At 35.3% G+C, this 18,263-nt stretch overlaps 1 protein-coding gene across 3 annotated transcripts in view; it reads right to left on the bottom strand.

Moving 5' to 3' along the window:
- Positions 1 to 5,482: 5,482 nt before the first annotated feature.
- Positions 5,483 to 18,263, bottom strand: part of TENT2 (terminal nucleotidyltransferase 2) — a 50,564-nt gene continuing 37,783 nt past the window's right edge. For all 3 annotated transcript variants that reach the window (XM_049866574.1, XM_049866591.1, XM_049866581.1), the window contains 4 exons: positions 14,459 to 14,595; positions 10,359 to 10,450; positions 8,220 to 8,299; positions 5,483 to 6,951 (listed from right to left, as the gene is read on the bottom strand). In XM_049866574.1, the coding sequence (XP_049722531.1) occupies positions 6,877 to 6,951; positions 8,220 to 8,299; positions 10,359 to 10,450; positions 14,459 to 14,595 (384 nt within the window). In that variant the 3' untranslated portion in view covers positions 5,483 to 6,876. The remainder of the gene's footprint in view (positions 6,952 to 8,219; positions 8,300 to 10,358; positions 10,451 to 14,458; positions 14,596 to 18,263) is intronic.

Raw genomic sequence — 18,263 nt, 5'->3', positions numbered from 1 at the left:
AAGAAGGAACAAAGTAGGAGGCCTCACACTACCTGATCTCAGAACCTACTATACAGCAACAATAGTCAAAACAGCCTGGTACTGCGACAATGATGGCCACAGAGAAAATAGAAAAGAGTTGGGAATCCAGACGTAAATTCATCTAGCTATGGACAGCTGATCTTTGGCAAAGGGCCAAAGTCTATTAAATGGGAAAAGACAATCTCTTTGACAAAGGGTGTGGGCAAAACTGGATGTCCATTTGTGAAAAAATGAACCAGCATCCATACTTCACACCATACACAAAAACTACTTGAAATGGATCAAAGACCTAAATATAAAACCTAAAACAATAAAGATTATGGAAGAAAAAACAGGAACAACACTAACACCAAAAAAAAAAAAAAAAAAAAAACCCACTGCTGTCGAGTCAATTCCAACTCATAGTGACCCTACAAAACAGAGTAGAGCTGCCCCATAGGGTTTCCAAGGAGCAGCTGGTAGATTTAAACTGCCGACCTGTCACTAGGGGCCCTAATGTATGGCATAAATAGAATACCAAACATAGCTAAAAATGCACAAACAGCAGAAGATGAACTAGATAAATGGTACGTCCTAAAAATTAAACACTTACACTTATCAAAAGACTTCCAAAAGATTAGAGAACCTAAAGACTGAGAAAAAAATTTTGGCTATAACATATTCAACAAGGGTCTAACCTCTAAAATTTATAGAAAACTTCAACACCTCAACAACAAAAAGACAAACAATCCAATTAAAAAATGGGCAAAGGATATGAACAGACACTTCACTGAAGAAGATACTCAGACGACTAACAAATAAATGAAGAAATGCTCACGACCGTTAGCCACTGGAGAGATGCAAATCAAAACTACAATAAGATGCCATCTCACCCCAGCATTACCGGCACTAGTGAAAAAACAGGAAATAACAAATGTTGGAGAAGTTGTGGGGAGATTGAAACTCTTATACACTGCTGATATGAATGCAACATGGTACAAAAACTATGGAAAATGGTATGGCACTTTCTTACAAAGCTAGAAATAGTAATCCCACTCATAAGTATATACCCTAAAGAAATAAGAGCCATGACACAAATAGACACATGCACTCCCATGTTCATTATTGCATTATTCACAATAGCAAAATGATTGAAATAACCTAAATGCCCATCAACAGATGAATGGATTAACAAACTGTGGTACATACACACAATGGAATACGACACAAGGATAAAGAATAATAACAAATCCACAAAACATCTCATAACACGGACAAACTTGGAGGGCATTATACTGAGTGAAATAAGTCAAATCACAAAAGGATGAATCTATTATAAAGAACCAAGAAAAGGTTTACAGACAGAAAAAAAAATCTTTGATGGTTACCAGGGATGGGAGGCAGAGGAAAGGAAATTTACCAAATACACAGAAGATACATGTTAATACTGGTGAAGGGAAAGGCAATACACAATACAGGCGAAGTCAGCAAAACATGACCAAGGCACGGGAGGACACTGAGAGGAATGCAAGAACAAAGGGCAACAAAGGTAATTACTACGGCATAGACAATCCTGCAACAACAGTATGAACAAACACTAACGAATGGATACATAGGTTGATAGGTATGCCAAGAAATGTGGGAGGGTGTAAGAAAGCACACCCACCTGCAGATATAGGTTTGGTGGTAGATATTTCTACATACATAACTGTAGGTGCTGCTTATATATTAAGCACACAAGGGCCACAGTCAGGGCAACTTCTTAGGCATAACCAAACACCTCGTGGAATGAAGTTCCTAGGCCTGAAGTAGAAGGAACATAAACTCAGGGGACATCTATGTCAACTGGCACAATATAGCTCATAAAGACAAAGTTCTGCATCCTATTTTAGTGACTAGCATCTGGGGTCTTAAAAGCTTGCAAGCACCCCGTCTGGAGCAAGGGAGAATGAAGAAAACCAAAGACACAAGAGAAAGATAAGTCCAAAGGACTAGTGGATCACAACTACCACAGCCTCCACCAGACTGAGTCCAAGACAACTAGATGGTGCCTGGCTACCACCACCAACGGCTCTGAAACAGATCACAATACAGGGTCCCAGACAGAGCTGGGGAAAAATGCAGAACCAAATTCTAACTAAAAAAAAAAAAAGACCAGATTTACTGGTTTGACGGAGACTGGGGAAACCACAAGAGTATGGGCTCCAGACACTCTTTTAACTAAGTACTGAAGTCACTTCTGAGGTTCACCCTTCGGCCAAAGACAGACAGGCCAGTAAAACAAAGTAAGATTTAACAGGCACACCAGCCCAGAGGCAAGGATGAGTAGGCAGGAGGGGACAGAAAAGCTGGACAAATGGAAATGGGAACCCAAGGTTGAGAAGGGGAGAGTGTTGACACGTCACAGAGTTGGCAACCACTGTCACAAAACAATATGTGTATTAATTGTTTAATGAGAAACTAATTTGCTCTTTAAATCTTCACCTAAAGCACAGTTAAAAAAAAAAAAAGGTCGTAATTACATGGCATGGCAGTGAAACGAAGATACATAAATAGATAAGAAACCAAAATTATACATATACAGATACTTATTTTATGACAAAGGTGGTGCTGCTAAATAATGAGAATTTTTTCATTACACGGTGCTGGGACAATTGCTAAAATAATTATATGTCCCATTTGCCTAAGACAATTCCACTTTACACAGTTTGTTCCAGTGTAATTATTTGTTGCATCTCTTTTCACTCTGAGTGTTCCAAATCAAGATAAATCACATGGTTTCGTATGTATTGGTCATCAGTAAAAAATAAAATAGAATAATAAAATAAAACTTGACTATTTTCTCACACCATACACAAAAAAAAATTCTGGAAAGATAGTAAAACTAAATATAAATGGCAAAACAACGAAGCACTCAAAAGAGAACATAGTAGAATCCTAACATGAAAACAGACCAGGAAATTTTAAAGGGGACACAAAAGACACTAACTAGAAAGGAAAATATTGATAAATGGACTACATTAAAATTAAAACTTCTATTGATTACAAGACAGAATCTAAGAGAATGAAAAGACTAGCTTCAGAGTGGGGAATTTATTTGAAACATTTCTGGAATATATAAAGAAATCTTACTAATCAATAAAAAAAAGGTAACCCAGTTTTTAAAAAATGCTTAGATACTTGAACATGCATTTCACAAAAGAGAAACTCCAAGTAACTAATAAACATATGAAAAGGTGATCTACCTTATTTAAAAAAAAAAAGCTTGCGAGCAGCCACCTAAGATAGAGCTATTGGTCTCTTACCATCCGGAGCAAAGGAGAGTGATGATAATCAAAGACTCCAGAGAGCAATTAGTCCAAAGGACTAACAAAGGACTGATGGACCACATGAACCACAGCATACACAACCCCAAGACCAAAAGAACTAAATGGTGCTTGGCTACCATTACCAACTTCTCTGACTAGGATCACAACAAAGGGTCCAGGACAGAGCAAGAGAAAAATTATACATCAAAAAATCAAATTCACAAAAAAGGCAAGACTTACTGGTGTGACAGACTACTGCGCTAAGACACCCTTCTGAACCAGAACTGAAGCCATTCTCAGAGACCACCTTTCAGCCAAACCACAGACCAGCCCATAAAATAAACAGTAACATCCGAGATTAATGTAAGCCTTACAACAATGAGTTATATGAGATCAAAAGGGCAACATCTGCCCAAAAGCAAAGATGAGAAGGTAGAAAAGGGTAGAAAATCAGGACCAAAGGCAACAGGGAACCTAGAATGAAAATGGGGCGAATGCTGACACGTCGTGGGGAATGAAACCAATGTCATACAATACTTCATGTACAAACTATGGAATGGGAAACTAACTTGTTCTGTAAACTTTCACCTAATGCACAATAAAAATTCAAACAAAACACAACCAAAAAACACTAACAACAGTACACTGACAGGGAACTATAAGACATTCGAGCTGGATTCGGAAGAGGATGTGGAACCAGGGTATCATTGCTGATGTCAGATGGATCCTGGCTAAAAGCACAGAATACCAGAAAGATGTTTACCTATGTTTTATTGACTGTGCAAAGGCATTTGACTGTAGGGATCATAACAAATTATGGATAACACTGCAAAGAATGGGAATTCCAGAACACTTAATTGTGCTCATGAGGAACCTGGACATAGACCGAGAGGCACTCATTCAAACAGAATAAGGGCATACTGCATGGCTCAAAATCAGGAAAGGTGTGCAGCAGGGTTGTATCCTTTCACCATACTTATTTAATCCAAGAAGCTGGACTATATGAAGAAGGTGGCATCGGGATTGGAGGAAGACTCATTAACAATCTGAGATAGCCAGATGATACAACCTTGCTTGCTGAAAAAGTGAAGAGGAGTTGAAGCACTTCCTGATGAAGATCAAAGACTACAGTCTTCAGTATGGATAACAGGTCAACATAAAGAAAACAAAAACCCTCACAACTGGACCAATAACATCGTGATAAATGAGATAAGATTGAAGTTGTCAGGGATTTCATTTTACTTGGATCCATAATCAACACCCACAGAAGCAGCAGTCAAGAAACCAAACAACATATTCCGTTGGGCAAATATGCCATGAAAGACCTCTTCAAAGTGTTAAAAAGCAAAGATGCCACTTTAAGGACTAAGGTGACCCTGACACAAGCCAGGGTATTTTCAATCACCTCATATGCACGTGAGAGCCACAAAATGAATAAGCGAGACTGAAGAAGAATTGATGCCTTTGAATTATGGTGTTTGTAAAGAGTAACAAATATACCATGGACTGCCATAAGGAGGAGGTACAGCCAGAAAGCTCCCTAGAAGTGAGGATGGCGAGGCTTCACCTCATGTACTTTGGACATGTTATCAGGAGGGACCAGTTCCCCAGCGAATGACATCATGCTTGATAAAGTAGAAGGTCATCGAAAAAGAAGAGGACGAGATGGATTGACACAGGGCTGAAACAGTGGGCTCAAACATAGCAACAGCTGTGAGGATGGCTGGTGAACGGGCAGTGCTTCATTCTGTTGTACATGAGTTGGAACAAATTCAACGGCACCTAACAACTATGACTATTATTTAAAATTGTTCATAATGATTTTCTGAAATCATCACTAGAATGTTAATTATACTCTATACATTCTGATTAAGAAGGCTTGAACAGTTTGTAGTACATTTTAGGAAACGTTCCAAGAAAAAAAATTAATATAAAAAGCTTAATTGCTTTTAAATAGTGTTAATATCAGCAATCTTAAAAATTCACCTACGTGGAAAGCTTCATTCCTAATAATACCAGATAAAAAGGTATTAATGTGGTTAGTTGGCTTTGTCAAGAATGAACTTGATTCCAAGATTCTCTGTATAATCTGAATAACCAAGCACAACTATTGAATTCAGTTCTAAATGATAACCACAACCTCCATCTCATATTAAAGATAAAGACTTTAACAGAAAAAAAAATCTCAACAATTTCCATATATAAACTTTATTTCATTAGACATCATACAAAAATTTAAACTTAAAGAAGAAAATGAAAATATGCACCTTTTACAAGTCAAAGAAAAGCAAGTTTTAGCATTTGAATTGATCTGCAAAAAACCAACACATTAGAGGTACAAACTGTGCTACAGCAGGTCTAAAAGTTGCACACAGTCTTTCTGAAAAAGTTAAAACTGTTTTCAAGATTACTTTTATATTTAAATTTACAGGCACCGACCAATTTACAAATATTTACATAAATCAAAAGCAACCTTACTAAACACTGTAGCCTTTTTAGCAGCCACCACTAGGTGGAAAAGAAATACTAAAAAAGATATCTTTACAAACATTAAGCTTTTTATTTATAATAACTGTGTTATGACTTATTTAAAACATTCTGTAGTGGCTTACTGCCTAAAAATTCCAGTTTAGGTTACAATCCTATACTTGTACACAGAAAAAAAAATCTGGTACTTATAAATAGGATGTAATCTTAACTTTGATCTTTCAGTTTCTGCTGCTTCATGTTACAGGAAAATAAAAAGCAGGAAAACACAAAGTAAAGCAAAAGTGCACATTGCACTAAGCTACACAGAAGACTTAATCTTTTCTGACTGCCTATACTGAACTGATTCTTTAAAATAATTCACTAACTGCTGTACAATACAGAGTTAGCGCTCATATTACTACAGTGCAAAATGTTTTATTGTTTCAACACAAAATTGAAAACAATCTCAAGAGTATATCAAAAGCCTATGAGGTATGAATGAAATGCTAACAGAGACACACACCAAAGCCTCAGTCTATCCCAGTGAGTCAAGTGAAGACTCAAGGCAGTTGTCCATATTTCATGCTTCCGCAGTGATTTCACAGAAATGTGAACTGAAATAAAAGATTTCTTTTGCTTCAAGTAACTGAATAACTGACTTGAATCTTCACTTTACTAGAATGGACTCAGACAACAAATTATTTCCTTTAGGTTACATTTTACGCATGTATGAATCAGACCTTTTCTAAAATTCCACTAATCTCTTAAGTGTTAGCATGTGGTACAACTAACTGAAGTTACATCAAAAACCTTTTATTTGTTCAGGTAATTACCTCCAAAACATTTTATCTGATCTCCGAATAACTCATGTCATAACATTACCAATCATAAATGTAAACATTTTCAAAAATACATTTTTAAATCAAAGTTTATTAAGAAATGTCATAATAAAATATATAATCTTTATGTAAGTATGTCCTTTTAAAAATAAAACATGAAAACAAGAACAATTTAAAAGAAGCCATGATAGAGGTAAACAAAATGTATTGTGTTACTATTGTTCTTTACTTCTCAGAAGAATTTAAGAAACAGAGGCCAGTTATCTTTTCAGGATAGCAGCTCTTAAAGGTAGTATACTGTTCAAATCTCTCTTGTTTTTCAATCTTTGCCATGACTGGGAGAGAAAGAAAAATCATTCTTAAAACCTAAAATACATGCAGAACAAAAGACTGAAAGGAGAGCTAGCAGAATGTTACTAGTAGTTCTATCTAGGAGGTAAAATTTTGGGTTTTTACTAATTTTTTCAATTAAAAAATATTTATGGAGAACGTGAACCTATAATAAAAGCACTTTTGAATAAACAGAATTTACAAAAAAAAGAAAGAAACTGGAATTCTTGTTTTCAAGCTAAAAATCTGACTCGCTACCTGGTGGCTGCAAATCTTTGTACTCTGTTCTCACTTCAGTTGTTCAACTAAAAGTACCAGTTTTACAGTTAGACAATCCTAAATAAAAGCTCACCCATCAATAAGAACAGTAATATACCAATGTTATTTTGGAGTTCTCAAATTTAATCGTATAGACAAAATATTCCCTCTTAGATAATTGTTTTAAAGTGAAAAGAATTCTGCATTTGACAAACCGAGGGCCTAACTGAAGGATGGCACGTAATATAATACACTTGCATTTTTAATTTTCATCAAATAAAATTCTACGTGTGTCTAAGTAATGAACAAATAAGCCTCTAAAATTATCTTTTGTCCTTTTAAAAATAATCTGATATCTTTACAACTCTCTGATCTTTTTATTCTATGAAGCTTTCCTTCCTATGTCTCATACTACATATTTCTATCAATGTATTTCCACGCTGATAGAGACAGAGGCCACTTTTGGCGAAACCACTGATGAATAAATTCTTACTGTGGACTACAGACCTAAGGAATAACCTTCAGTTTATATATATATAATGCGTATACATACACACATACTGTTTTAACTTTTCAAAATACAAATAAAGAAAAAACAGTACTCTAGTACCTTGTTAAAATGGAGTATGCAGAAGAAAATGTGTGGAATAAATAAGAGATTTCTTTTGAAGTTATAGTAAGTTCCCCAATGTTTTAAGGAGGGAAAGGAATCTATTAAGTTTTATTTACTCCTTTTTGGAGTTTAAGCTCACTATAAAGATACTTATTTCCATGAGAAGTAAAAGCTATGGCAACAAAAACAGAGCCAGATCTCTCTGAAGAAAAAGTGTATCCAAATTCAAGTAATAAATTCCCCACCGTGTTATATTAGTGGCTCACAACATAGGAACCAGGACTATTTTGTCCTATTATACATGTTCATTTTTAAAGCACACCATAGACCAAGTTTTTACTTACTCTTCATTTTAAACACCTAAGAAAAGTATTCCTAGAGTTAATCTGATGCATTGTTTACCTTCAAAAATTGATCCTTGATCATGTCAAACTTCTGCTTTTCATGCACAGCTCTGGCTGTATTCTTTCCATCAAAAGGTTCTGTAATGTTAAATGCACATAGAGAAATTATTGAAATGAGAACTTAAGTTTCCTTATTAAGTTAAACTACAAGAAATTATTGAGGTTTGACAGTTTTTGACTTACAAAACAGCAATTTCATATGGTTTGGCCTAATACCTTATCAGATTTATGCATACAGAAAAGAGTTTAATAGAGCTATGAAATGTCTAATAAGGTAGTTAGGATTCAAGTGAGAGGATAACTAAAAAGGAAAGTTCAAATAGCATAGGTATATTAAGTCTAAATCAAGTGAATTAAGACTTTCGAAGAATTACAGAGACTAACCGAGGGTCAAGGACCTACCCTTGTGGAAATAAAAATAAAGAATAAAGAGTTATCAAAAAGAATAAAGTATTATATCCAATAGGGATAGCCAACATCAAATATCACAGAAAGATAAAGACCAATGAAACCAAAAAGATCAACAATGTGGCAGAAGACCAACACTAACCTTTGAAAGTAAAGGTTCAATACTGGTAAGGATGGAAGACGGTGCACAGAGTCAGGGTATGAGTGAATGGCTCAGAAAAAGATAGAGTAGTAACTTATGTGAGAAATCTGGCAGTGAAAGAAGAGAAAAAACAAAACAGCAAAGAGAGAAAACAAGAAGACAAGAGAGGGGTCTGTGTGTGTGTGTGCCCAACATACCCCACCTTCCACATCTACACCTCCGCACTACTCACTCCTCACCCCCAAGATCAGAGAGGAGTCCCTACATAGAAAGACGGAAAGGAAGAAACAAGAAGAAGGAAACAGAAGGTAATAGTGAGAAAAGGAGGAATACAAAAGGCATAAGGAGTGAGGTGGGAAGGCTGAAATAATGACAGCAGTACGTAAAAATTACTGGAGTTTAAGAGTTTGGGCAATGAAGAGGGGGAAAAATAGTACAGTATTTAGAGGAGTTAGTAGGCAACTCGACGGCAGTGGTTTTTTTTTGTTTTTGTTTTTTAGTAGGGTCGAATGAAGACTATTTCTCAAGAATGAGAAGATCTATATATGTCTAAAGGCTAAAAGGGGAAGAACTGAAGAGAAAGACAAAAGTTGCTTGAAAGAGGAAAGTTAACTGTGGGGAAAGAATCTGGAAAAAAAAAAAAAAAAGTATAGCAAACCTGAGGGAGAGGTTAACCTTACATATGCCATATACTCTAAGCAGGCCCAGAAATTAAAACACTGCTTTTGTTTACAAAGGCTGTTTAAAAAATAAGTTTACTGTCACAGTACTGTTATTTTTCATAAAATAAGACTATATGCCAAATTGTATCAGATTATATCATGCATCATACAAGTCAGCATTTAATATTAAAAAAAAAAAAAGTAACTAAAATAATATACACCCACTGTGCAATTTAGCAAACCAAACACCAAAGCAGGAGATTTAATTATTCATAAACTTTGGAGGAGATGCTGTATATAATCCAAGATTAAAATATTCTAAATCTGACGTTTTCTACAAATGCTGATTTTCAACCCTTTACTTTTTCTTACCTTAAGATTTACAAAGGTCTTTCTTTAAATTGGCATCTCTGAGAACAATTTTAAATACTGTCTCTTGCATCAGTTTTAAATAGGCTTTCCAATGACTCAAAGAAAAAGTCTCAAAGAAATATTCATCAACATTCAAATTAATTTTAGAAAATACAGTATCTTCAGATCAATTAATTTTTAAGGTAAAATCAAGTCCTTGCAATACATATCAATATTTTAAGTATAAAAGAACTCATTTTATTTCAACATAAGAATAATTAATGAAGATTATGAATGGGTATGTTTTCTTCCATCTGTAAGTCATGAAATTAAGTTTAAATCAACCATATGTATGAGATACATAGACTGCTCAAATCTTACCAACTAGAAAGATTAAATGCCCAAATTCGTATTTTTTTTCTCACAACTAAAGAATTTTAAATTATAAAAAAATAAATAAATAAAAACTTCATGATCATAAATGTATCACTTTTAACTGAAATTAATCAAGGAATTCTCACAGGACTATGATGATAATGGAAGGGTAAATAGAGAATGGTCTCGAGAACGCTACCTTCTATACAGATGTATTTATTTCTCCATTCAATACCATCAGGCCTCGGAATGGCTTTGGCTTCATGAACTGAAATCATCTGACTGTCCCAGCTATAAGGAAAAAAAAATCATGTTAACTATTTCCATAATTTGTCCTTTTATTATTTTTATTTTATCAGTAATAAGGCCTACCCTGATATTCTTATGTGTAATACTGAAACTTGCTTCAAACCTCAGCATCACAACCCCCTTCTGTTGCTGTGTGCTGTCAAGTCAATTCTGACTCAGAGCAACCCTACTGGACAGAATAGAACTGCTTTTGTGTTTTGATGTATGTGAGTGTTTGAACTGAATCACGTGAGAAGATGTGGACATCATAAAACTTCATTCCTATATCCTTTGCACATATCTCCTAAGAATAAAGCCATTATCTTTTATAGCCCCAACAGCATCTAAAAAATTAACAACAATTCAAATGCTTTTATGGCTCCCCTATCCCAATCAAGATTATAATTTAGGTTCACCCATTATATTTGTTTTTAATACTTTATTCTGTTTTTGGTGAAAGTTTACATAGCAAATTAGGTTTTCATTTAACCAATTCCTATACATATTGTTCGGTGACATTGGTTATAGTTTTTCACACTATATCAGCATTCTCATTTCCATTCTGGTTGCTCTGTTTCCCTTAATCTAGCTTCCTTGTCCCACCTTACCTTCTCATGACTGTTCTAGGGGAAATGTTTACCCTTTGGTTTCATCCAGATTATTATTTAGACAAGTACAGTACTCACGGCTGACATTATTTTGTGGGCCGATCTGTCGCTTAGCTGAAGGTGACCTCTGGAAGTGGTTTAACTTCCCACTTTAAAGGGTATCCCAGGACAGTAATCTCAGGGATTCATCTAGTCTCTACCAGTCCAGTAAGCCTGACTTTTTTTTTTTTTTTTTTTTAGGAATTTGAGTTTTGTTCTACATTTGTCTCCCATTCTATCCAGGACCACTTATTGAGTCCTTGGTGGGAATGGTAGGTGGTGGTAGCTGGGTACCGTCTAGTTCTTCCAGTCTCAAGTTAGGTGAGGCCATTGTTTGTGTAGAATATTAGTTCTGCAGACTAGTTTCTTCTTTGAGTCTTTGATTTCCTTCTTTCTCTTTTCCTCCAGATGAGTAGAGCCCAATAGTTATATCTTAGATGGCTGCTTGCAAGCTTTAACACCGCAGATGCTACTCACCAAACCTGGGTGTAGAACACTGTCTTAATGGACTATATGGCTCCAACTGACCTAGCTGGCCCTTGAAACTAAGGTCCTAATCCTTCAAACTAAGTAAACCAATCCCGTGTGGTGTTTGGTTTTGTCTAGTTAAGTATCCAAAACTGTGCCCTCATGTGCCTTATTTTTATATTTGAAACTAGATGCAGCACACATAAAGATGCATTGTATTTGATCTAAATCTGGAAGTTACCTTTGCTTTTGTTTATTTTTAATGACATTAACTTTTTAAGAGATTTATTGTCACTATGAGTGGGAACCGACTCGATGGCACCTAACAACATTGTTGTTGCAAGGGAATAAAGGGGATTCTAATAGGTACCTTTTAAGGTTCCTAGACTCTCCAGTATTCTGAGTCTGCAAGATATTTAGGGCTTAAATTTTTCTTTTGTTTAGTTATAATACAAAATGATTACATTCTGATTATATTTTCTAGATTCTCCTGGCCACCTGATCCGTTTTCCCTATTTTGTTAGTTTTCTCCTCCCAGGTACCGTTCTAGAAACCTAGCTTTAATTTTAGAATGTTCAGCAATAAGATTTAGAGAAAAGCTGTGAGTGAAGTATGTAAACAATTCTTAGTAATTTTTAAATGCCCACATAAAACTTCTGCAACTTTTACACCATATACTTAAGCATCCCATAAGAAGCACTCAGCTCTTTGTCTTTTAAGAGAGGATTTTTAATTGAATACCTCAAAGTTAAGAAGAAATCCTACAACATTTTTAACAGCTGCCAGAATTCTTTTGCACAACACCTAGTTCATTACCATGACTACATTCTTGGCTGTGCTCCCTATAGCCAAAGTTCTGAAAGTAACTGCCATGAAACAATGCACTTGACAACTGCACTATGTAATGAAAACAGCAGGTGAGGATGTCACCTAAATCACAGGTTATAGTGATAACTAAGGCATCCAAAAGATTCAAAATCTTTTTTTCAAACATCAGCATCCTGGCTGATATAATTTGGCACAGTAAACTAGTTTCTGTTAATACTAAATCACAAATCTACATGCCTACCATCTTGCTTCAGTACAATAGCTGATTTTCCAGGTATTTGTATCTAGACGCTCTAATCCTAAACTATGCATGGCAGACATACATTTTTCTTCTAAGAATCCTTTCCCTCACTATAAAATTCCTGCAAAATCTAATTTACATAACACAACGGACATTGCTGATACAGTCCAACAAGTAATAATGTGGTTTTGGAATCAGACTAGATTTTGAACACTAGTTTTCCCACTATTGAGCTGTACTGCAAGTACATAAATATCCTAAGCCTGATAGGGGTGACTGTGAGGATAATGATTATGAGGTAATGAGATAATACATGGGACTCATTTATTACAGTGCAGGACACTTGGTAAATACTCAATAAACATTAGCTACTGTTATTGCAACATCTTAAAAAAGAAACTCTAGGATTACCATCAAACCTTTACAGTCTCTTACATCCCATGTCTCACTGAGTCTTAAATCTTTCCTTATCTTTCTATAAATGAAGGCTCCTCCCTTTTTTGCCTCGTTGCCTAAACCTACATTCAGGTCTTGGTCATTTTTAATCTAGATTATTGTAATCTGATCCTTACAGTACTACTCTCCTCCAGCACTTTCTCTACTCCATTTCTTAACCTAATTCAGTAATTTTTAAAATCCTGTCTATAATCTCACCTTCCGCTTCAAAATTATTTATTTGTAACAAGCAGTTTTCAAATACCCACTATGTGGCACTAGGCTAAGTACTGAAAGTACAACTATAAACAAACCAGACAAAATTAATCTGGTATAAGATTTACTTTGACAATATTGAATAATATTTCTTTCATGTCCAACGTTTCAAATCATCTCAAATGAGTCAGGTATTTTTTAGAGCTACCAGCAACGTAGCTGATAAAATAATACTAATATTGTAGTAAAATATCAGTTAGTGTGATTTTTGCAGTCAAAACTATCTTAACAATTCTGTGATCTTAAGGCAAGTTACTTCACCTTGGTATATTCCTCACTAATAAAATGAGCGTTAATATAATGCCAACTCATATGGTTAGTATGTGAACTGAATGGACAATACATATAATGTGCTTAAAAGTTTTTCCTACCTAGTGAGAGCAATTTATTACCATTATTATCATTTCCTTTTCCAAACCACTTCAAAGTGGTCCCCTATGGTCACTATACCCTCCCCAACTTTCTGCAATTCCTAAGTCCTCTCTCTTCCTCCTTTAAGCTTTTCTAGATTGATCAATGAACACCTAGCCCCACTCTATCTGAACTTAGAACTCCTCCCATAAGAACTTTCAATTCTGTCCTGCCTGATTATACACTTTACTGTTTCATGTTTACACACTGCCATCACCAAAAAAAAAAAAGTATATCTTGATTCATGTATCAAACTAACATAACTGTCTACTCAGATATCAAATATTAAATAGATCTTTTCCAAGTTTGTTTTAGCTGTACATTTTACTAAAACTTTGTAATTCCTTGAAAATAGGTGTTATAAAATATACAGTACCTACATGGGATCAACACAAACATTTGTTCAAGTTCAACTCTAGAAAAGGCAGCTAAATATAAGATGGGATCACCACAGAAATCAATTAAAACTGGGCTTACTGAACTACATATTCTTTTTATTAGCTAAGAATATATCTATTTAGTTTTCAATAGTTAAAACCCAGTGCCGTCGAGTTGATTCGTAGTGGTTAACAGTTAGATACTAAATTTTACAAACTACACATTTCTGGTCAAGTTTACAGGACCCCTATTGACAAATATAGCTCCTGGGACAATCTGTAGCATTAACATATATAAATAAATAAATAAATACAAAGTTTCACTTACTCAAATTCTGTAGCATAATATTTAAGAAAGCCCAGTAAAAGGTCTCCAAGATTTGATTCATTCTTTGAGAGGTAAGGAGGAATGTTACATGGAGCTTGATGTACAAGGTGCAGATGTATAGCAGGACTAAAAGATTCCTATCAAAAAGAAAAAGGGAATAATGTAAAGCCATTTAAAACACACTAAAGAACTTTATAAATTTTTATCTAAGGCCCTCTGAAGAAAAGCAATTTTCTTTATGTTGGCCATTTGGAAATTTGAAGATTTCTTTCACTAAAGATATTCAACAGTGTTTGGAGTAGGCCAGACTGTTGTTGTTGTTAGCTACCAACAAGTCGCCTCCAACTCGTGGCGACCCTATGTATGTTGCCAGGTCCTACACCATCTTCATGAACATTGGCATGTTTTAGTCTAGTCAGACAATATCCTGTTCTGATCCATAGGATTTTCATTGGCTAATTTTTGGAAGTTGATCACTAGGCCCTTCTTCCTAGTCTGTCTTAATCTGGAAGCTCTGCTGAAATGTGTCCACCATGGGTGACGCTGCTGGTATTTGAAGTACCAGTGGCATAGGTTCCACTATCATAGCAACACCCAAGCCACCTTAGTACAAAAATTGACAGGCAGGTGGTGGAGTAGGCCAGAAAGCACCTGAAAAACTAAGTTATTCTAATCCTTGTCTTGGTTGTATCATTCAGTTACCCAAATGGATCCCTATGGTAGCAAAAATATTTTCTAACCCATAAATAAAATCTTACTATGCATACCAAAATTTCAACCAGTAACATATAGGTTTCTTTGTAAATATATCTCCTTCTTAATTATTTCTAAAAGGAGGAGTTTTGCTTTATGAAGGCTGTATTAAGTAGAAGGTAAGAGTTTTTTCTAACTGCCACTTACAACTTCTCTCAAAGGCCGTAAAAGTAACTTTAATATATGAATAGTGTTTATACTGACTTCAAGACCTATTTTCCTTTATTCTGTTTTTATAGTTTGTAGCTTAGAGGGAAAAGAAGATAAATGTTCAACATGTTGTAAACTTGAAAAGACAAAGGCGGCACTGTGTCAGGGAAAAGAAGATGGGAAACACACCAGCAAGCAATATTCTAGCAAATTTTTACCACAGTATTCATAAAGGTAGATATCATTTGCCTGCAATCCATGCCCAAACAAGACACTTACTAGAAAGACTACTTGTGAGTACTTATTCTTTTCACTTATGGCATGCCATTCATTTAAGATCTGATCTTTCCTCTATTAGCGGCAAGCTCTGGCTCAGAAATATGCTAAATGACTCTCAGGTAATACATGTCCATGTGTTGGAAAATAATTGTTGTATTTATGGTAATTTCCACACTGCCATCAAGTATCGTTTTCTGTTTTTCCCCTTTACCATCAAAATAGAAATGAATTAAAAAAAAAAAATCAATTAGTTGAGGCAGCAGAAGCAGAACTGAAGTTAAAATTCCCAACTAACAGATCAGTTTTAGATTTATAGATACCAATTTAATTAGTAATGTCCAAATAACTCAGTACATCCAGAACGCTCCTTAGAAGCAAGGATGGCGAGACTTTCATTTCACATACTTTGGACATGTTGTTATCAGGAGGGATCAGTCCCTGGAGAAGGACATCGGGCTTGGTAAAGTAGAGGGTTGTAGACAAAGAAGAAGACCCTCAATGAGATGGACTGACACAATTGCTGGAACAACGGGCTCAAGCATAGCGATGATTTTGAGAATGGCACAGGGCTGGGCAGTGTTTCATTCTGTTGTACACTAGGTCACTACGAGTTGGAACTGACTTGATGGCACCTGGCAACTGATGAGTAACTCCAAGGCTGAAAAATAGAGGCTCTCAAAATAGGTACTCCAAAAAAAAAAGACCAAACCTGTTGCTGTCAAGACAATTCCAACTCACAGCAACCCTATAGAACAGAGTAGAACTGCCCCATAGGGTTCCAAGGAGCGGCTGGTGGATTCAAACTACTGACCTTTTGGTTAGCAGCTGAGCTCATAATCACCGTGCCACCAGGGCTCCAAAATAACTAGTAGTACAGAGAAAAAAAGGTAGTCCATCTATTCAATGCTAGTCCTCAAAAAATATCAGTGAAAACAAAGGAGCAATAAAAATATCCCTTCCCTTGCCCCAATACCTATAGCTCTGTCAATAATTTGTAACTACCAAGAAATGATTAACTTTCTTGCAGAAGAAAAATTCTATTCCAGGCATGATTCATAAAGATGGCACTCCTAAACTTGGGACTTCTTACATTTCTAACCGATACAGTACTACATTACAAGAATCAAACGGAAATCCTAATCGTCTAACACCAGGCGTGGCGGAAAGAAGTCATAAATTGCAATAATGAGTAAAGGCAGAAAGGAGACAAGTATACTGTCTTTAATCCCCTTTGTCTCTTACTTGTTAGGTGTAAAATTGGACTTAGGTCAACATTTTTTAAAATAGTAAAACTTAAATATTATTTTCTGGCAAATTAAAAAGTGTAACGTAAGTCTGAATGAAAAGGAAAAGTGGGTTATGTTCAATAGCTTGTGCTCTGAAAGCTTCTTACTAGTTTTGATTTCTAGCACCTAGCACAATAAACATTTAATTTATAAACTGATTCTGAAATAGGACAGAGTCATTGTCTTACCTGAAGTTTAAAACTGTTTGAAAGTCCTTTAAAATTTTTATTTTGTTTAGTAATATAAGAAAAAGATTGGCAACTGTTAAAGTAAAGCTGAACAGTTCTGAGGCCTACTCTACTAAAATGCTCAATGACCTTGGCAATTTGCCCAAAGTCTTCTTTTCATAGTCATACACAAAAAGAAAGAAATGAAAACCTAAAAACAGGCGTGAAGTGTGTAGGGCTAAAGGCTGGATATTTGAACGGAAGTCAGGGCTCTGTCACGGGGCAAGCTAGATAATTAGAAAAATGGAACACAGAAGTGAAAATTGGGCTGTTCAGACAAAAATATGTTAGTAAGAACCTGGGTACCTTATCATAAAATCAATACCCTCTGCCCCCAAGCACGGTACATTAACTGAGATTTCATCAATGTTTTATATTAATAAAAAAGGCTTCATGTAACATAGGGTTTTAAGTACAATTTCTATAGAAGCATTTATTCAATACACAATAATATATTATTTTAAGGATGTGTAACCATCAAATCCTTTTTTGTATGCTGAAAATATAAGCAGCTCTTTCTACATCGAAACCTGGGTCACAAAGAAAAATAAGGCTGGGACAATAAAATGAAATACTAAGAACGGTCACTATTTACAGTCTTTCGGTATGGGCTTAAAGAATCAATACTTTACGGCGGAGGGAAAACAAGAATAAGACCAAAAAGTACAAGTTACTATTGTTTCTATACTTTCTGATACTTTTTTTTTTTAATAATGTTTATGAGAGCATAAACACAGTCCCAGCTATACTGGCAACTCATTATATTAGTTTTTCACATGTAGTAGAAATTAGTTGTAAAAAGGAGGAAGGTGAGATACCCAGGTTCCAAAAGGACTTTTTATAAATGGTCTCTTCTAGTAGATGATGCAAAAGCCAACTGGGAGGCCCTCGCTATCGCAAGACTGTTTTAATGAACCCCGTCAGCCAGTACCTCTCATGGCGCACAATAATAACTGATGCTCAAAGGTAAGATCATCAGCTAGTTCTTCAAAATATCAGGGGTTAAACTAAGTTTAATTTAGATTTAAGTGTCAAGTATATGTATTGTTTAGTGATTCATATAAAATAAATAAGTTCTTGGAAAGTTCACCTAAGCTGGATATTATGTTT

The sequence above is a fragment of the Elephas maximus genome, chromosome 2 (genome assembly GCF_024166365.1).
Source record: "Elephas maximus indicus isolate mEleMax1 chromosome 2, mEleMax1 primary haplotype, whole genome shotgun sequence".
In the NCBI taxonomy this organism is placed as follows: Eukaryota; Metazoa; Chordata; class Mammalia; order Proboscidea; family Elephantidae; genus Elephas; species Elephas maximus.
The sequence above is the reverse complement of the archived record's forward strand: the minus strand, read 5'-3'. Positions and strand labels throughout refer to the sequence as shown.